Source organism: Onychostruthus taczanowskii, unplaced genomic scaffold (genome assembly GCF_017590055.1).
Source record: "Onychostruthus taczanowskii isolate IOZ18803 unplaced genomic scaffold, ASM1759005v1 scaffold14, whole genome shotgun sequence".
Classification (NCBI taxonomy): Eukaryota; Metazoa; Chordata; class Aves; order Passeriformes; family Passeridae; genus Onychostruthus; species Onychostruthus taczanowskii.
This window is the reverse complement of record NW_024498573.1, coordinates 1217680-1237751: the sequence shown is the minus strand read 5'-3', so window position 1 is coordinate 1237751 and position 20072 is coordinate 1217680. Positions and strand designations below refer to the sequence as shown.

The window sequence follows — 20072 nt, the reverse complement described above, 5'->3', positions numbered from 1 at the left end:
ACAAAGCATCCTCTGTGCTCATCTGTGCTTGCAGGCACAGAACAGACTTGGCAACTGTCTCCTGCATGAAATAGGAAAGGTTTAAATGCCTGTGTAAGCTCTTCAAACAAAACAGCTCTCTGCAGTTAAAGCACTGTTCTCTAGGACATTGTATCTGGGAAATGTGGAACAGTTTCTCTGGGTGTTCACCGGGGGTTTCTAGCCCTGTGTGAGTGGGGTTTGGAAATGTTTTTCTCTGTGGTACAGGGAACTTTTTGTCATTGCAAAGGGTTTTCCTCTAGGGGATAAATTTAATATAAAAGGGATTCCTGATACTCATGATATTTTGCCCTCAGAATGAAATGAAACTGGCTGGTGGATGCAGGCTTGGACCAGCGACAGAGCAGATGAATCCCCTTCTGCCTGCAGACTGGAGGCAGGAACACTTTGTCACATCAGTAGTTACAATTTGACTTGAGTTTTGCTTTTTCTCCACCAATCTCAATTTGGTTTGAATTTCTGAAGTCACCCGGGGTGAGTCAGCTGTGGTCAGGCCAGAGGAAGTTCTTGAATCATTCCCAAACGAGGGAAAACATGAGTCAGTTCCGAGGGCTCAGCAGGCTGGGATACAAAGCACTGCGGATCTTCCAGGTTCAGGGGGAGAGAAGGAGCCCAGGCTGGAGCTGTTGGGTTGCAGGGCTCTGCTGGCTGCAGGACTGAGAGCTGTGGATGTGTTTTCCACAGGGAGGACACAATTCCTGGCACTCGTGAGCGCTCCTGCTGCAGCTGGAGCAGCTGGGGGCACAGATTGCAATTAATGCCAGTGCTTCCCCCAGAGTCCTGGGAAATCTGTGCTCCTGGCAGGGAGCACTCACTGCCCAGCACCGAGGGAAAAGCTCTCCTGCAGGGCTTCATCCACCACAGTGACACAGCAGAAGTCCTGTTTAAATGTGCCTGGGTTTTGGATGGTGGTGCTTGCTGTGCATCAGCACAGGCAAAGCACATTGCAGAGTCCAGAGGAGCTGCTACAGTGCAGAGCAGGCTCTGGGGCTGGGGCTACAAAACCAGGTGAAAAATCCTCTTATAAAGGCAGGACCTCAGTGATAATTTTAATTTACAGCCAGGAATGTGCCAAGGCAAATCCCTTTCTTTGAGCTGCTCTCTCCATTGCTGCTGCCTCATTACCCCCCTGGCCTCTGGTGGGGCAGTAAATCTGGAGGCCTAATGGTGCACAGGGCCCTTGGAGGACAGCCCTGCCTTTTCAAATATTCATTTCTATGCGGATCAGGGATGTCCCAGTCTGGCTGTAATCAGGGGAAGAGGGAAGGGGACAAATAATCACTGAACATGGCTGTTTGGGGAGCAATTCCTGTCAAAAAAACAATCAGCAGCAGAGGTGGATGCGAGCTGGCCTTGCAGCCCCAAGCACAAGGAGTGATGGGGGCCTGTTTGATCCCCATAAACTCTGATTTGTTTCTTCCTTCACCCCCAGCCAGCTGCTTCCCTCGGCTGGGCTGAAATGCCAGTTGTTGTCTGGGAGCAGGGAAAGGTGCCAGGCTGGGGGAGCTGCCCTTCTTTGTGCAGACCCTGCTGCAGGAGCTCCAGCCCTGCCCTGCAGGGACAGGGCACCGGGCACAGCACCCTGCAGGGCACCCCAGCCCCGGGATGTTCTTGTTTCTGCAGGAGGTGCCAGCTGGGGCAGGGGTTGCAGGGCTGGAGCAGCAGCACAGCCCTCCTCCAGCTCAGAGCCTGGGTTACTCCAGGTGGAACAGACCTCTGGGCCATGAAATCAGTTTGCAGCAGGTTTGCAGCCCCTGGGATTTGAGCTGATCCCAGACTGATCTGACCCAGCTTAAGGAGCAGTCAGCAGGAGTCGTGGTGCCACTAATCCTGTTTTAAATGGGAGTCAGAGCAGGCCTTGGATTCCACATCTCCAGAGCGATTCCTTGTGCCATCCAGACCTCATCAAAGTGTCCTGGGGAAAATGATTTTAACCCAGCTGTTGTGCTGTGTGTTGGCACAGGAACCCAGGGCTCAGGGTGACTGAGGTGTGAGCTCCCACAACATCCCCCTGTGCTCAGTCCTGGGCTTTATTCAGAGGCACAGCTCCAGGCTGGGCTTTTCTTTGTATTATCAGGATAACAGCACTAGAAAGGGTGTGTCCATCCCTTCACCCTCAGTGGGCAAACTTTACAGTTTTCCTTGAGGAGGGATATTTAAACATTCATATGATAATGAAGAAAAGAACCCAACCATACAAAATTTATATAAACTCATTTCTGGCCCTGTGTGAAAAAGTATTCCAGAGGCCACAGAACTGCAGGGCTGGTTCAGGCAGGCAGTGTCACAGAGAGCTCTTTCTCTTTAATTTTTTATTTGGATCCTCTCTGTATGTAGGTCACAATGACTTAAAAGAGCAGGCACTGACCAGACAAAACCAAACCTCTCAGAACAAAGCCATTGTTGCAGGAGGAGGATTTTTTCTCAGACAAGACCCTAAATCAGCACTGAAGGATTGCAAATTCCCTGGGATTGCCACTCCCAGCATGGGCAGAGCTGCAGCCCCGTGTGCTCTGCAGGGGAGGGCTGGAGCTGCTCCCTGGGCCTGGTGCTGGGCTGACCCACGGAATCCATCCTGGCTGGGCCCCCTGCCTCAGGAGCACAGGAGGGATGGCAGCCTCTCCCTGCAGCTCCCACCCCTGTGAGCATCACTCCATGGCCAGTGCCACTGCAGGGATTCATTCCCTGCTTCCCTGGGGGAATTCCTCCTTCCTGCCGGGACACACAGCCCAAACACCTTCCCTGAGCTGCTCTTGCAGGGACACAGAGCCCAAACACCTTCCCTGAGCTGCTCTTGCAGGGACACAGAGCCCAAACACCTTCCCTGAGCTGCTCTTGCAGGGACACACAGCCCAAACACCTTCCCTGAGCTGCTCTTGCAGTGACACAGAGCCCAAACACCTTCCCTGAGCTGCTCTCCAGCTTTGGGGAGGGGAGGGAGAACAGATCCTGGGTTTGGCCCTGGCTCAGCCTGGTGCCAGCACAGAACAGCAGGGAGGACCAATAACCTGCAAGGTTTTGTTTTGGGAGAGCAGGGGGAGGAAGCCAAAGGTTGGTGCTCAGGAAGTTCAAATGCTCTTTGAGTCTTAGTGAGCCCTGGCTTGCAAACAATGCTGGGTGCCAACAGTGCAGATAAAAATCCCCCAAAACACAGATCTAAACAGGCCCTGAGTACAGATCACAGATAGAAAAGCTCTGTAGAAATGCAGATTAAAACACAACAGATCTCCCTTCAGCTTCAAAATCCATGCTGTGCCCCGAAACTTTGCATCAGGGGGTTGCAAATGGAGGATCTTCAGGGTCCTTCCAACCCAAACCAGTCTGTGATCCTGAATTTTGTAAATGTGACAAAACCCCCAGTTCTGACGCAGACAGAGCTGAGGTATTTTGGTTTCTTTACCTCTCCTGCCTTTTAGGACAGAGCTGCAGCTTTGCCTGGAATTCCCAGGGCAGGGCTCAGCAGCACGGAGCTGGCACTGGATGGTGCTGTGGCCCAGCACAGGTGAGCTCACCTGGCTGCCAGACAAATCCTGCTGCTGCTGGAACCACCAGGGGAGCCACAGGGACAGCCAGGATCCTGCGTTACTCCTGGCTGCAAATTCTTTTCAAAAGCAGATTTTGCAAGAGCATTTTGTGCCCAAGGAAGCAGAATTTTGGGGGAGTGGCTCCTACCCAGTCTCTGAGTTTTTAAGCACCCTGAGAGTGACCTGTGCATGTTACCAGTCTGAGCCACTGGAAAAGGTAAGTTTAGGTTAAAAATCAAGTTTTAAAAAATAAACCAATTTCAGATCACAGAAGGTTCTGAGTTGGAAGGGACCCACAAGGATCATCAACTCTTAAGCCCATACAGGGACTGAACCCACAAACCTGGTGTTCTCAGCACCCTGCTCTGATCAGCTGAACCAATCTGACACTTTTTAGGGGCTTTTGGGCCCCTGATGCTTTTCCATTGTTTGAGAGGGAAACAGCTGTTGTTTGGTACTCTGGAGTAAAGCAACACTTAAGTAGAAGTTCAGATTTTGAAGTGTTTTCCAGATTTTTCTTCTGATTCTGGAAGGAATCTTTAAGAGAAATGTGGCTTATTCCAGGGTCTGAGAAAATCACAGCTGTTACCAACCCAGCCTCATTTTCCCACTTTTCCATCAATGTTGTTTGATTAATAAGAGCCAGTGTAGTGCTGAGCAACTCAGGAATAAATCAAGCTGTAGAAGAGGGACACCAGATGTAATAAAAGCAGCTCCTGGAACAAGGAGATGCAAAGATCTGCTTGGTGTGGAGGTGGGGAAGGACTAGCACGTGAAATGTGTGTATTTTCTCTGCCACAGAAGTATATTTTCTTCTCCTGATAAATGTATCCAAGGCAATATAAACAATTTCAAAGAGCTGAAAGTATGCAGTGAAATGTTGCTGTGGATCACACACATCAAAGCAGAGCTGAGGCCCAGAAGAGGCTTTCTGTGCAAAGAAAACTGGCTTTTCTTGTATTTCAAGGAAAGAAATCCTTCTCTGCTTCTCACACTCTCTCTGTCCCTGCACACTTGTCTTGGATCAACATTTTCAGTGGGGCACTTACTAAACACTGCACTGGCATAAGAAAAATTCACTCAAATATTGGTTTCTCCTTTGTGCCTTGGAGATTATTCCAGATCTAATCCCTCTCTGGCTGGCTCCTGGGGTGGTTTGTCCCCTGCTCCAGGCAGGTGCTGCTCCACCTGAGCCCTCTCCAGGGTGAGCTGCAGGGCAAGGGAGAGCAGGAAAGGCTTCAGAGGGTGACACAGAGAGGAGGGGACTTGGGGACGCCAAAAGGTCAACTGCAAAGCAGATGTGCCCTGAGAGAAAGAAAAGAGCAGTGTTTGAATTGAATGTTCCCTTTGACAGAGCTTGGGGAAGCAGAGCTGAGGGAATGCTCTGGAACAGCAGGATTTCTCTGGGTGGGAAGCCACAGGCTGTGAGGAAATCCCAATTAGATTCCCTGGAGGATAAGCTCCATTTGGAGCTGTGTTATCTGATGTGTCAGCAAGGACAAGCACACAGATATTATCAAGTAATAATTCCTTTACAACCCAGCCCATGAACTGTGTAGATAAAGGGGTGGCTTTGGGGTTTGCTCAGAAAAGTCCAGAAGAGTTGCAATGATTCCTGACTTCAGGGCTGTCAGTTATTCACTTCATTAGGACTTTATATATTTCTGTATAAGAAATCCATAGAAAGAGCAGCTTTAACTCTGATTTTTGACCAGAAGACTGCAGATAAAGCTGAATTTTATCTTCCTTTTTAGCAACCTTTGAACTATTGTCTATATTAGACTAAAACCGTTGGAGTTCAAAATATTCCACAGTGGCTTTTAATCCAAGGATGATACTTCAAAGGCATCTGAGCAGTTTTGTGGGAGCCAAATTGAGAGCAGCCAAAATCAGTCTTCCTGTGCCTCTTCAGGATACACAAATCCAAACTGGCTTAACAAAATTCAAGTCTTCTGTTTTAGTTGTTAAAAATCAAGGTAGCTTTCCATTCCTGCTGTCCATCCCCATCCCATTTAACTGGCTATCAGTGAATTTAACCACTGGTAACATTTACTACAGGATAACTCATTAAAGGGAAGAATCCTGGAGAAAGGAGGGCATTAAATTCCCAAGAAGTTGTGGTACCAGGTACATTTCCCCCAGGTTTAGTTTGCTGTCTGTGTAATTCCCAGCCCAGACCCCAGCAGTCCCCTGAGGTTCCACCTGGACATCAGGAACACCAGAGAGATCCCAGCCCTTCCTACAGAGACTCTGCCAGCCCGTGCAGCCTGGATGAATCCTTTGGTTGTCTTGTTTTTCTGGAAATTTCTTTTCTGGAGGCCCAGACACACTGAAGGTTCTCCTGATGGAGTGTTATCACACAAAATAATTGAATTTTCTTTTAGTGAGTCCCCAAAATACGGGATTTTTGGGGGATCTGTGCCTTCCTGCCCTGCAGGTGTTCCTGTCTCTGAATGTCTGTGAGCTCCAGATTTTCCTGGTTTTGTCAGGCAGGTCCAGGTCCCCGCTGGAGCAGGGACAGGCTCTGGGCTGTGCCACCTCTGGAGCTTGGCAGGTGCATTTCCGTGCAGTCTTTGAGCTCTGCCCGAGCTGTGTAACAGTTCAGCCCCGCTCTGGTGATGAATTCTCTGCTCTTTAGGGCTGGAGAGCAGCAACACCTCGGCCCAGACTAAACGGGCACTTAACGAGGCCGAGTGTAACAGGGCTCCCCTGGAATTACCCAGCACGTTAAGGCCAAATGAGCTCATCCTGAATTCATTAGCAATGATTACTCTGGGTGCCAGAGGAATTAATAACCATTAGCATTTCCTAAGGAGGGCTGCCAGGTCTGGCTGCTTGGGGCTCCACAGGCTTCCCCAGCCAGTTGCATTCGAGGGAGTCATTAACTGCAGCTCTGTGGGCACTGCACAGTTCCCTCTGATATTTTCAATCCCCACTCCCAGTTCAGTTGCAATCCAGCTCTAAAAGCACTTCAAAGCCCGGCACTGCCTGGCTCAGTCGCTGCTGGAATTACCTCCCTTATCCTCGTTTTGTCTCCGAGTGAATCTCCCTGGCTTTCTGCAACTCTTCTGAGAGGTTAATAAACCTGGGAGGCTGCTGGGAGCCACCCAAGGGCAAGGGGACTCCACACACAAAAGGAATGCAAAAACGCTGTGTTATTATTTTGTGCAAGCAAATTCTCAAAGTAAAGATATCCAAGGCTTTGATTTGGCTCCTTAAAGCTCCCTCTGTTCCCAGCAGCATTTGAAGACTCGGCTGTTTTACATATCAGAGGCAGCTGACTTGGAGGCACAGGGAATTCACTGCTCACTTTGGATGACCTTTTCCTTTGGGGATGAGCTTCCACAAGAGTTTTACTTCTCTGACAACTTACTCCTGTCCGCTGTCTCCAAATACCGCACACTTTGAATTTACATCATCCTGGTACATCAAATACAGCAAGGAGCTCTTCTGCATAGCTGCTCTTGTAACCAGCAGAATCAAATCATGGCATTATGGACCCTCCTGTCCATGTCTGTGTGGAGCTGTCAGCGTTTTTTTGTATCTCATCATGGGCCAGCTATCAATATAATCTGATCTTTATGGACAGGGAGCATAAAAGCTCAAGTACCATTCATATAATCTGATTATCTCCTTCCTTTTACCCAGGACTGGGCTGCTTTCCTTATCCAGTTTGATCTCTGTCCCAAGGTCCCTGTAGTGTTACTCTGCCGGTGGAATTGTCCCCTGCAAGTTTAATGTGAGCAGGAGAGTTTATGGCTTGAGTTCATGGACCTCCTCCCCAAGGTTGTGCAGGTCCCTGTGGAGCAGAGCAGTGAGCACTGAGGCTTCCATGGCTGTGCCACCCTGCCCTGCTCCCTGTGCCAGTGCTGCTTTGCTCTCTACAGCTGGGGCCTCAGCACTGGGGTCCAGATGGGAAAGGAAGTTTCCTTTCCTTGGGTTTAGCAATCTTGGGATTAAGCTGAAGGAGTTTTAATTTAAAAAGTGTCAAATATGTTTTCAGGATAGTTCAGAGTCATTGTACAGCCACTTTTATATCAAAAGTGCAAAGGTGGTGACATGAGTTTCCCCAGGTCCTTCTCTGCAGAGCTGAGAACTGGTGCATAGTCCGGTTTTATTTTACTTTTATTCCATCCTGAATGCAAAACCAGTGAAATCTTAAAAGCAAAAATACATAATTTTGTTAAAGTCTGCACTAAAGGAAAGCTGAGCCTTTGGCCTTGATTCCTGCTGATCTCCAGGTTATTGGCAAGGATGCACAATTGCCTGATAACCTTGATTGTCACACAGGTCGATGGCACTGCTGTGACTCAGGGGCCATAAAGCTCCATTCCCGAGGGGTGTGGGCCAGGTGGGCTGAGAGCTGGGGCTGGTCTATAAAGGCAGGGCTCAGCCCCGCTGGTCCATCCTGCTCTGGCCAGCTGCTGTTCTGCTTCCCAGGCTCATCCCAGGGGAACAATGGCATTCTCAGGCAAATACGAGTTCGAGGGTGATGAGAACTACGATGCCTTTGTGCAGAAGATTGGTGAGTCTGGCTGGGGTCAGGCACGGGGCAGGGATTGGAGAAAATACTGGGGAAAGGCTGGGAGAGATGAGATTGTTCAGCCTGGAGAGGAGGAACTTCGGGGTGACCCAGCTGTGGCCTCCCAGTGCCTGAAGGGGCTCCAGGAAAGAGGGAGAGAGACTTTATAGGAATGGAGGGACAGGACAAGGGGGAATGGATTCAAATTTGCAGGGTGTAGGTTTAGATGGGATATTAGGAAGAAATTCTTCCCTGTGAGGGTGGGCAGGCCCTGGCACAGGGTGCCCAGAGCAGCTGGGGCTGCCCCTGGATCCCTGGAATTGTCCCAGGCCAGGCTGGACAGGGCTTGGAGCAGCCTGGGACAGTGGAAGGTGTCCCTGCCATGGGAGGGGGTTGGATGGTCTTTAAGCTCCCTCCCAACCCAAACTGTCCAAAGATTCCATGTGCCTCTAGTTAAAGAGCAAGAGCAAAGATACAAATAAGTATGTGCAGTTAAATAGCAAAGGCCCAAGGTCCCACAGATGAAACTCCAAGCATTGCTTGTGTAGGTTAAGAAGAAGGGGATATTTTATGTACTTTGTACATTTTTCCTATGTATTGTTTCTTAAGGAAAAGAATGCAAGATTTGTTTTAGCACACGTATTAATGTACCAATATCTTTCTTTACATCAGTAATTTCAACTCAGAGCTTTGGTATTGTAAAAAAATTAAAAATAAGAAATGAACAACATATCAGATGCTCTGAGGACAAATACACCACTACCATCCTTCAGTTAAATTCAGCTTAGATTTGACAATCTCTGTGTTTTTGTTGTTTAAGGTCTCCCCAGTGACAAGGTTGAAATGGGAAGGAACTGCAAGATTGTGACCGAGGTGGTGCAGAACGGGAATGACTTCACGTGGACACAGCACTTCCCGGGAGGCCGCACCACCACCAACACCTTCACCGTGGGCAAGGAGGCAGACATGGAGACCATGGGAGGGAAGAAGTTCAAGGTAAATTCATGGAGCTCTTCAGGTCCCCAGCCTCAGGTGGATTTGGATTTAGGGTGAAAAACAAACCTGAGTCAGGCCTAGTGAAGGTGTCCCTGTCCATGGCATGGGGTGGAACATGAGGGGCTCTAAGGCTCTTTCCAACCCAGACCATCCTGGTGTTCCCTGAGCCCATCATCACTGATTCCTGGGCTGCTGCCAGGACCATTTTCAGAGCTGTTAATGAGTGATGTGCAGATCTGGAACCTGCAGGAATTGGAAAATGAACAAGTGTCTGTTTAACCTGAGAACATTCAAGAACTAAAGGCCACGGATTCCAGCCCTGTGCAGCACACAACCTCTGTCTCATAAACTTCCAGCACCAGGTGTGCAGGTGTTTACAGAATCTGGCAACAGAAATTCCAGCAAGCCCAGCAACATGAACCCTTTCTCTCTCACAGGCAACTGTCAAAATGGAAGATGGGAAACTTGTAGCTGATTTCCCCAACTACCGCCACACTGCAGAGATCTGTGGGGGGAAGCTGGTAGAGGTGAGTGCTCAAAGATCCAGGGTAGTTCATAAAAAACAAAGAAATTTAGGAAAAAATCTTAAGCAAAGGAGAGGTCCTGAGCCAACCCCAGGGCTGTTCCCCTGGGACTCTAATTACCCTGCTCAACCAAAGTTTTGGGTTGTTCTTTTTTCCAGATTTCTACTTCTTCTGGTGTAGTCTACAAAAGGACCAGCAAGAAGATTGCCTAAGGCAGCAAGGCCAGTCTCTTGCACTGTGTTGAAAGCCAACAATAAAATAAATGAAATTAAGTTCTGTCTTCATCTCTTTCTTGACTTTACAAACATCATCATGTTAATGCTGACCCCATTCCTAAATATCTGATAGGTGTGGAACCAGATGAGTTTTAAGGTCCCTCCCAACCAAACCCTTCTTTGACTCTGATTCTCTGCTCTGAGGGACACCAGTGGTGCTCAGAGCACCACTTTGTGCCCTGAGAGGAGCCCTGAGCCTTAAAACAAGACCTTTTAATCACTTCCTGTGCAGACCAGATGCCTTTGGTGTTAGAGCTGCCTTGATGGGGCTGGGAGGGACTTTTACAACTCCAGCTGACAAATTCCTGACTCTTTTTGGCTGGCAAAGCCCAATTCCATTAACAAGGAGTGTGCTGGGCTGTGGGGGAGGAGGCCCAGTGACACAATCTCCAGCATCAGTGGCACTTCCCAGCCCAGCTTTAGGAAATGACTGTTGGTTTCCATGCTTTATTATAGCAATGCAATAACCAAAGCATTCTGCACCAGTATTTGAGTTACACGTCCATGGCATGTTGGAATAATCATGGAATACATAATGGGTGGCTTTGGGATGAAGACATTCATGAGGCTGCTGAAAGCCTGGTACCCTGTGGAAAAGTCTAAATAGCCCATACAGGGTGCAGTCAGCTGATAATCCCATAGGCAAATGTGGAATCATCTGATAATCCCAGGCATGTCCCATGTAAGGCCACACTTTGTTGGATTGAGGCCCATTTCCTAATTTTTCCCCATAGTTCCTCCTCCTACACTTCATTGAGATAATCTTGGTCGGGATAAATCAAGAATCCAGTAAATAAGCTGTCTGTCCAGTAGGGATCATAAAAGAGCCCATTTTGCTCCGAGTAAAAGATTTGCAGCCACACCTCATCCTCCTGCTTCAGCTCCAGGATGGTGGATCCAGAGGCCACGTCGTGGTTCCCAGTGTTGGCATCAAAAGTCTTGATCCTGTACTGGCCGTTGTGCACCAGGCCGATGGCCAGGTGCTTGTTGGCCAAAGTGATGTCGTAGGTGAAGTAGTAAATCCCTGGGATGCTGCAGATGAACTTCCCACTGGAAGCATTATAATGTCCCCCCTCGTTCATCAGGATCCTGTCGAACTTGATGGGCAGCCTCTCCCTGGGGTAGCTGGTGGACACGGCCACCGAGAAGGCAGACCTGGCCTTGCTGGCGCTGCAGCTGCAGGGCCCCGGCAGCCCGGGCTCCCCCTGGCTCCCTTTGGGCCCTTTCTTGCCCGGGGCCCCGATTTTCCCGGGATTGCCCTTTAAACCCTTGGGCCCCCGGGGCCCTCCCTTGCCAATGGCTCCAGCTTTCCCCTTCGGGCCTGGCTTGCCAGGGTTTCCTGTTCTGCCCTGGGGACCTGGAAGAGAAATGATCTTATCAGTTCTTATCACTCTTGAGGGAAAGAGCTGATACGGAGGGTGGAAAGGGGTTAGAGCATTGCAGCAGGGATTTCATTTAGCAGGAAGCCATTGCTGGTGTGAGAATCCCAATGAAATCCCACCGGGGGCTGGACTGACTGACCAGCCAGGGTAGGCAGGGAGCTGGTGTGGTGACAGGGGAATTCTGTCCTTTTTAAGGACAAAAGGCTGATTCCATTATCTGGTTCACTTGAGAAAAAGGAGGAATTGCAGAACAAGATTTAAATGCTTGGGTTTTATAGAGTGGGGCAGGTTTGTGAAGCTTTCAGAGCCTCAGTTTGAGCAGGTGAATACTTTTGATCTCATGTCTTTCATTTTTCTTTGCTTTTTTTTTTTTTTTTTTTTTACATTTAGCATGTGACTGTATAAAAGCAAGGTAAAAGTAAGCCTAGATGTGGTAAAAAAGCCAAGCCCAGCCCAGCCCAGCTGGGGGATGAACCAGCAAACACAGGGGGGCAGGGGCTGCCCGTAAGCCTAGATGTGGTAAAAAAGCCAAGCCCAGCCCAGCCCAGCTGGGGGATGAACCAGGGGGGCAGGGGCTGCCTTGAGATGGGAAGGCAGTTGGGCTGGCAGTGATTCTGGCTGGTGGTATCTGATTTGAGCAAAACCATGAGGATTTATGCAGCGCCTCTTGACGTGCTGCTAGCAAGAGCAGATCGAAATGCAGCTGTGGTGGAAATCTGCTCTCCAGATTCCCGGTTTGGGGAGGGAGGAGGGAGCAGCCGCAGGCTGGGCTCGCTGGCGTTGCTGAGGCAGGAGTGCTCTCTAGTGTGGCAGAGGGAAATCTCTGCTGCGCGCAGGGCTGCTCCTGCTGCCGGTGCCTCCCTCGGGCACAGCCCCGCCTCGGCTCCTTGCTCCGCGCCGGGTCCGGCACGGCCAGCGCCGCTCCCGTTACAGCGCTCGGGGCTGCCGGCGCTGCCTTTTCCCACGTGGCTCTGGTTTTCCTGGGAGCAGGAACCTGAGACAGATCCTTGTCATTCCTAGAGAGCCCAGAGCAGCGCAGGGCCAGCCTCACTGTGTCACAAAACGGAGCCAACACAAACTGCAGCTGGGAGGACGCGGTGGGAGCCTGGAGCCCCTCGGACCAGCGGCATCGTTCGGAGGAGGCTCCCATCAGGTGGAGCTGAGGAGGGGCTGTTGCCCCACAGCTTCCACCCTTCATGGCCATGTCGAGCGCCTCTCTCTTACCTTCATCGCCGTGCTCGCCTTTGTCCCCGTCCTGGCCGTCCTTGCCGTCCTTGCCCGGGAAGCCCATCCTGCCCACGGTGCCGGGAGTGCCGGGCACGCCGGGGGGCCCGGGGGGCCCGGGGGGCCCTGGCAGGCTGCAGGCCAGCTGGGCACCCTCCTGCAGCTCCCGCTTGGCAAAGCCCCCCAGGATGTGGTTTGCCACGCAGGGCACGGTCCAGAGGAGCAGCGCAGCAGAGATCATGGCACAGCCTGTGGGGAGCAGACGGGATCAGGGAGCAGCCTGTGGGGAGCAGACGGGATCAGGGCGCAGCCTGGGGGGAGCAGACGGGATCAGGGAGCAGCCTGTGGGGAGCAGACGGGATCATGGCACAGCCTGTGGGGAGCAGACGGGATCAGGGAGCAGCCTGTGGGGAGCAGACGGGATCAGGGAGCAGCCTGTGATGAGCAGACGGGATCATGGCACAGCCTGTGGGGAGCAGACGGGATCAGGGAGCAGCCTGTGGGGGGCAGACGGGATCAGGGAGCAGCCTGTGGGGGGCAGACGGGATCAGGGAGCAGCCTGTGGGGGGCAGACGGGATCAGGGAGCAGCCTGTGGGGGGCAGACGGGATCAGGGAGCAGCCTGTGGGGGGCAGACGGGATCAGGGAGCAGCCTGTGGGGGGCAGACGGGATCAGGGAGCAGCCTGTGGGGGGCAGACGGGATCAGGGAGCAGCCTGTGGGGGGCAGACGGGATCAGGGAGCAGCCTGTGGGGGGCAGACGGGATCAGGGAGCAGCCTGTGGGGGGCAGACGGGATCAGGGAGCAGCCTGTGGGCACCGCTGGCACGGGTGGTGTAGAAACTTGCACGAAAATGAGAGATTATTTGGCTTGTCCTGGCAGGGTGGGGGAGCTCTTTGCTTTGGTGTGATGTGATTCCAAGGACTTGGCTCACGGAGTTTTCTAGGTCAGACCAATATTTTTATTAAATTTACTCTTCTCCAAGTCTGTATCTGTGGCCATTCCTCATTTCGTTTTGCTCCCTGAGCCTCTTTTCTCCCAAAACACCAGGAGCAATGGCAGAGGGGTGCAGAAACCAAGCAGGGGAGTGGAAGAAGGAGAAGGGGTTTGGTGTGAACATCCCCAGCATGACCTGCCCGTGGCTGGGTCACTAGGGTTCCTTCAAAGCACAAAGCCCATCATGTGGTGAGGGCAGGACTCAGAAGAGAGGCTGGGCAGGCTTTGGGCCAGGCCTTAGTGCCTTTTGCCTGTCAGATGAACTGAGCCTCATCCCCTTCCCCACTGCAGCTCAGCTTTAGCAGCTCCCCAGTACTGCTATGTGCAACTCCTGCCCTGGAAATAAGATGCTCAAAGCACTGGGTAAATTCCATGTTGGCCTTAGCTCTCATCCTGCTCTCAGCTCCTGAGGGGTGGAAATGCATATTTAGATGCTCCAAATCCAGCCAGCTGATCCTACATATTTATGCTCAGTGGGAGCCCCCAGTTCTGTGATATTATAATTAAGAACATGCAGAGGAGAGGGAAATGCAAACCAGATCCAGGGCTGGATGTGGCTGCTTAAGCCCTTTGGTTCTTCAGATCTGATTTGCTGCTGGTTGGTTTAATGTGAGATGGAAAACACCACCCAGTGTTCATGTGGAAAGTTGAATGAAGGCTTCTGAGTTAATGGGAAGGGAAACAAAATGCCTGTGGAGTGGGAGATCACAAGGCAAGCTGCATCCCTGCTTCCCAGGAAGCCCTCCAAAGGGACAGAGCAGTGAGAGGTGTCTGGAGGTAGATGTGACTCACAAGCTGTGGCAGGGGAAAATGTCATTGTGGAGCACAACATGGAGAAAAGCTGGGAATGCCTCATGTGGAGAAGAAAGGTGTGAGAAGCATGGGAGGGCAGCTCCTCCTGTTTCTCCCCATAATCACTTCTGTTACCTTGAGACAGCCCAGGTCCTTGACCTGATGGGATAAAAAGTGGCAAACAAAATCCCCCAAGGTTGGGAGGTCTATGGGACCAGTTCTTGGATAAGTGGGGAGTGTCCAAGTAGCTGGGGCTGTGCTCTGGCACAGCTCCAGAGCTGGTGCTAATTAACAGCACCACAAGAACACTTCATCCCATATCCCAGCAATGTGTGTGGGATGCAAAGCACCACCACTTCCACAAGAGCATCTATAAATAACCTCCTCAAGAAATCTTTTTGAAAGAGAGCAAACCTCATGCTGTTCCACCTTAAAAGGAAAGTTGTTCCTCAATATAGAAGGTCCATGAGCTCCAAAAAGCAAATTGGAAGCAGATCAGCATTTCCCCTCTCCGTGGTGTGGGCAGCCAGCCCAGCACAGGAGGCTGTGCAGCAGCAGGGCTGATTTTCCAATGACATTTTAACCAATGGCTTTGTCACCAGGGTTAGAGACCTTTGGGCCGTGACCAATGCCTGTTGTGCATTAAAGAAGTGTTTCTGTGAGAAAAGATCCTGCCTGGAAGAGTCAGGATCAGCTGTACTTTCTGCTGCTTCCAGGGCAGCTGGGCTGAAATCCCAGAGGAAAATCCCTGAGGGTTGCCAGATGCAGGGTTTGGTGGCACGTGCAGTGACGATGATTTTTTGGCCAGTGAAGCCACCCTGTGCCATGTGGTGGTGGGAATAGGAAACTGAGGGAATTGCTGCTTGGAGGGAGGGAGGCAGGAGCAGGAGCAGGGACCCAGCAGTGAGCGAGCACCGTGACTTTCTTCTCTATTTCCTTTCAGTATTCGAGGGTTTCTCAAATAAAACATCCATCTTTGTACCTCATAATTTCCTAGTGTACCTCAAGGTGTCTTAATTAATCTTTAAGATAATAATTATCCCCATGAGCCTAATTCTCAGCTCTGGAGGTTGCCCTGCAGCGTCCCCGGGGTGGAAGCAAAAGGAGCCCTTGGGTGTGAGGCTGATTTGGGTGAAATCAGGTGTGACAGCAGTGACAGAACACAGGAAATGGATTAGGATTTAACTGATAGGAGCCAGGGAAGCACTTACACCAACAGCGGTTTGAGGTGTTCCCCGCTGCTGCACAAAGCAAGGGAGGGAAAGCAGAGGATGCACCTTCTGTCCTTGGCTGCAGGCACCGGGAATTCCTGTGCCAAACCTTCCCTAGCCTGGAGCAGAAACACCAGGAATTCCTGTGCCAAACCCTTCCTAACCCCGAGCTCAAACCCGTCTCGGCAGCTGCCCAGTGCGGGACAGGCTGAAGGAGGTGGGAGCTCCCAGCAAAAGCAGAGGAATGTTTCCCTCTTGGTGTTATTTCTTTAACTGGCAACTGTTGGCTTTATGGATTCCTGTGCAAGCTTTGGAAACCTGAGTGCTCAGTGACTTAGACCTTATTTGGGAAGTTTTCAGAGTTAAGGTTAAGAGGAGGGAGAGGCAGAGAAAGGAAAAGTGGATCTACTCACCAGCCTGATCTCCTCAGTGAGATCCTGACAGGCGCTGGCAGCCCCCAGGGCTTCAGGCAGATGTTTTGCTGCAGATCCACAGCCCCGTCCTGCCACAGCAGGGCCTGGGAGGGCTGTGCAGGATTAACTTTGTCCCTTTTATTCCTGTTTTACTCCTTCTTGTGCGTAGTTTGAGCTCCCTGCAGCAGCTCCTCTTTGGCTCCACGTTGCCAAAGGCATATTTTTATTATTGTGTAATGGATCTGTGCCTCTTCCTCGGTCACGTGGCGCGGGAAAGGATTTTTATGCACATGTGGCTGGAAGGCTCTTGATGCTTGGGGAGCTTTTTCCTTTCTCCCTCTCCCTCACAGTCCTGCAGGAAAGACTCAGGGGCTGCCTGGATCCTTTCTGATTGATGCTGCCCCTCTCTGCTGTAGTCACTGCCCGCACAAGCAGGGAATGGGTAACGCTGATCCAACAGGGAACAACTTTCACACTTTATCCTGGAGCATTAAAGGGAAGAAAATCTTATCCCAGGAGTGGAAACTCACTTGAATCACTCCAGGCTTGAAATTAAGGACAAAGCCATGAAGCAGCAGCAGCTCTGCAAAGGCAAATTTGTACCTCAGCACTTCTTCAGGTTGATGTGCACTACAAAATACAACTTTGTCTTAGCGATGGCAGGGCAGGAATGCTTCTGTCTTGGGAAAGGATTGGGATTTTGTTTTAAGCTTGGAAAATAATTACAACCTCCCAACAATTGCTTCAGGTAAGGCAGGAACAGCAGGAGCAGCAGCTGAGGCTGGAGCAGGATGCTCTGGGATTTTGCCAGGGCTGGTATTGACCAGAGTCATCTTTGGTGGTGGGTTCCTGCTCTGGCCCCACCAGGATCCCTCATGGGCGTGGGACAGGCGTGTGCCTGGTGGCAGGGCTCCAAACCCAGCCCTGCAGCCAGTAAATCCTTTCTGCTCAGTGCAGAACATCAGCTGATCAGGAGAATGCTGGAATTGTCATTCCTTGCTCTGCCCAAATTCACCCTGCTCAGAGCTGTCGTGGTTTATTTTTAAGTTTTCCCCTGTGCTTGCTTTTGGCACTTGGTGGGAACAGATCTGACATAAAAACGAAGTCTGTATGCAGTTGGCTTTGTGAGCTGGGGCCAGTTGAGATGCTCCTGGGAGGACTGGGAACATTTGGCTGAGGAAGCACAGGGCTGTTTTCGTGCTGTGCTGACAGTCCCACAGAGCCCCTGCAGAGCCAGCGCCCCGGCCCCCTGGCACTGAGCAACCTCCAGGGGAACAGCCCCCCTTCCCAAACCCCTGCAATCTTCAGCTTTGCATTTCCCTGGGAAAAGGGCTGTTCTAGAAAAGATGGCTCACCTCTGGCACTGGGGTGAGCACAGCTGGGACAGACCCAGACACTGCTGTGAGGGCTGCTCTGAAATTGGTCAGAGAAAGTCTCACTTTTTGCCGGTTTCTATGAATTTGTAAGAGCCCAGACCTCGTGCTGGGCCCCTCTGCCTGGGTGTGGGCCAAAAGGCTCAAGGCATTGCATGTGAAATAGGAAACCAGGTGAAAGCTTCCCTGGGCTTTGCTGCCATGCCAGTGGGATGGCTCTGGGAAGCCACCGTGGTTTCCTGATGGTGTGGAAAAGGAACAGCTCCTCTGCTGCTCCTGCTCCTACCCCATGGCACCTGTGCTTTGGGATGGGTGTGACATGGGCCAGGGACAGAGGATGCTTGGACACACAGCAATCCTGACAGGCAGCTCCATGCAGGAGCAGGGAATTCACAGTTCAGGGTGGTTTTGTGCCCAGGTCTGCAGCATGGGGAAGGCAGTGAGAGCCTGACCTAGTTCAGCAGCATGGGGAGAAACTGCTGGGAAGCTCCTGCTGGGCAGATGGAAAATCTGTGCTGCATGGCCAGGCCAGGCTCCACCGGGGTCCCAGACAGCTCTGCTGAGAACACTTGGCAGCACAATTTGTTAAATAAACAAACTGCACAGAGAATCAGAGCAGCCTGAGACTCGTGCTCAGAGCTTTTTGTGTCAGTGAGACACTGCAGGGGACATTCAGTAGATCTCATCCCCTCTGTGCTGCTTTTTAGCAGAAGCCTCTGTGCTGTGACTCCCGTGGTGTCCCCAGGGAAGGGGGGCTGGGGGTGCAGTCCCTGCTCAGGATGCTCTGCCTGGAGTGGGGAGAGGGGAACAACTCAAACAATGCCCTGCTTGAAAAGCTGTCAGTGAGTGGAGAAGTGGTTCACACTGCTTTTGGGGAGAATAATGCTAAAACCAGCCTGACCCTTGGATCCCAAAGTTAAACATCCTGAGAGCAAGGTGAAAACATGGCAGATGATGAAGTGCCTGATAAAGGAATAAAAAAAGTGATGCTACTGACACCTCACCCAAAGCTGCTGAGCTGGCACAGCTGGCCCAGACACATCTGCCTGACAGCCCAGGCCCACTGTTTAATAGAGGGTTTTCCAGCACACCCCTCCTGGAGAGTGTGTGGAGATTCCTCCCTGGAGTGGGGACACTCCTCAAGGCCACTCCTCAGGGCTGAGCCAGAGATTTGCCCACTGTCGTTGGTCTGGATGAGTAACACAATTCTCTAGCTAATGCTTTTTGCTATCTTTAGTATAATTGCCTCAATATAACTGCTTTAATATAAATGCTTCAATTTTGCTTCGAAACTAGTGCACTGTACTATACTAGTAGTTCTGGCTACCCATACTGGCTAGCAAATAATTCTGTTTAAGGCCTTTTTAGTCTTATCACTAGCATGATAAATCATTTATTTCTGTATAAATATATCTGGTTTGTCATCCTTAATCCTGCAGGACAAAGTCACCTAAAGGTTCATTCACCCTTTACTGTTGCTGTGCACGTGCTGTGGGGGAGAAGTGGGAGTGCCTAAATGTGGGTAACCATCAGTTCCCAGCCCAGGACAGGGCTGTGTCCCAGCCTGGAAGGATTTCCCCTTGTTTACCTTCTGAGAACTCACTGCTTTCATTGTTAGGCACTGACCTTGCAGCCACGACTTTGTAACCAAATAAAATGATTCAGCAAATGCCAGAAGAGCTGAAATTCACACCAAGGCTGGAGGCAGCTTAAAACCCAGCAGTAACAATGGGAGTGTGCCTCACCACAGATGAGTGTCAGTGCTTTGGGGTTTTGGGGACATACTAATGGGAAGGAAGAAGCATTTTTCCACCCAACAGGCTTCAGTCTTATTGTGGGATGGTGATTTGAGTAATTTTTATTGCCCTGCATAAAAGCAGTTTGGAAGTCTGTAAGCAGCCTACAGAGAGTGATTGTCCCTCTCCAAAAGCCCCCATAAAAATGAGTCAAAACCCTGTTTAAACTTAAAGGATGCCCTTGAGACCATTAGCTGTGCTTAGGAGCTGCAGCCCTGACCCATTAAGATAAAAATAAATAGAGCTTATTTTGGGAAGACAGAAGTGGGAACCAGCCCAATCACCAGTGAGCCACTGCCAGCACTGAGCAGATGCTGTGTAAATCTTGGGGTTGATGCTTTTTGTTCCACATACCTTCTATTAATAATTCAAAGTAAATTCAGGAAATTCTGTAATTCAAAGTAAATTCAGCAACCTTTTTGACTCGCCACAATTGGCCTCGGCCTTGATTCCAAGTAATATAGTTAGATAAGAAGGGATTTCTGAAAACACCTTGTGTTTCCCAATCACAAAAATCCTCCAGCCCCCCTGCTCTGGAGTTTGCAGCACCAGACTTGCACCTTAACCACATCCAACAATAATGTAAATTAAACAAGACACCAACAAAATGAGAAACAATTTCCCTACTCCTACCTTAAAGCCACAACTGAAACCCTGTGACGAAGATCCTGCAAGAAGGACCAGTATAAAAAATTTCTGAAAAAACAACTCAAATCTGGTGTACAGCAGGTGACCTCAAACCTCACCTCAGGCAGCAAACAAGGCAGGTAACACCAGCAGACTCCATTTTCACAATTTTTGATTCTTCAGGGATTTCTTTGCTTTCCAGCTTGTAAACAAGAGCTTCTCAGGCAAGAAAATACACCAGGGAAGCTGAAAGAGATAGCAACAAGCTTGGCAAACTCAGCTTTCCACTGCAGCACACCAAGGCAAGAGGGAGAACATCTGACAGAACTCCTAATTTAAGCTACCTGTAAGATGCTCTCAAAGCAGCCTCAAACCTTCTT

The 20072-nt window shown here is 50.6% G+C and overlaps 2 protein-coding genes across 2 annotated transcripts; one reads left to right on the top strand and one right to left on the bottom strand.

Annotated features, from left to right (window-relative positions):
- Positions 1-8018: 8018 nt before the first annotated feature.
- Positions 8019-9822, top strand: FABP6 (fatty acid binding protein 6). Its single transcript, XM_041398046.1, has 4 exons — positions 8019-8088; positions 8906-9081; positions 9519-9608; positions 9764-9822. The coding sequence occupies exons 1-4, from the start codon at positions 8022-8024 to the stop codon at positions 9815-9817; spliced, it is 387 nt and encodes a 128-aa protein (XP_041253980.1). The 5' UTR covers positions 8019-8021; the 3' UTR covers positions 9818-9822.
- A 484-nt stretch (positions 9823-10306) lies between these two features.
- C1QTNF2 (C1q and TNF related 2) lies at positions 10307-16116 on the bottom strand. Its single transcript, XM_041398045.1, has 3 exons — positions 15897-16116; positions 12487-12735; positions 10307-11237 (listed from the first exon to the last, which is right to left on the bottom strand). Exons 2-3 carry the CDS (start codon positions 12725-12727, stop codon positions 10624-10626), a joined length of 855 nt encoding a protein of 284 aa, XP_041253979.1. The 5' UTR covers positions 12728-12735; positions 15897-16116; the 3' UTR covers positions 10307-10623.
- Between the last annotated feature and the right edge of the window lie 3956 nt (positions 16117-20072).

What these genes read in the sequence shown, in the direction of transcription:
- C1QTNF2 (XM_041398045.1), bottom strand. Translation starts at nt 12,727, where the DNA reads ATGATCTCTGCTGCGCTGCTCCTCTGGACCGTGCCCTGCGTGGCAAAC. An exon ending in AGGCGAGCACGGCGATGAAG is followed by an intron (nt 11,238 to 12,486) that starts GTAAGAGAGAGG and finishes TTTCTCTTCCAG; the next exon opens with GTCCCCAGGGCAGAACAGGA.
- FABP6 (XM_041398046.1), top strand. Translation starts at nt 8,022, where the DNA reads ATGGCATTCTCAGGCAAATACGAGTTCGAGGGTGATGAGAACTACGAT. An exon ending in TGCCTTTGTGCAGAAGATTG is followed by an intron (nt 8,089 to 8,905) that starts GTGAGTCTGGCT and finishes TTGTTGTTTAAG; the next exon opens with GTCTCCCCAGTGACAAGGTT. An exon ending in TGGGAGGGAAGAAGTTCAAG is followed by an intron (nt 9,082 to 9,518) that starts GTAAATTCATGG and finishes TCTCTCTCACAG; the next exon opens with GCAACTGTCAAAATGGAAGA.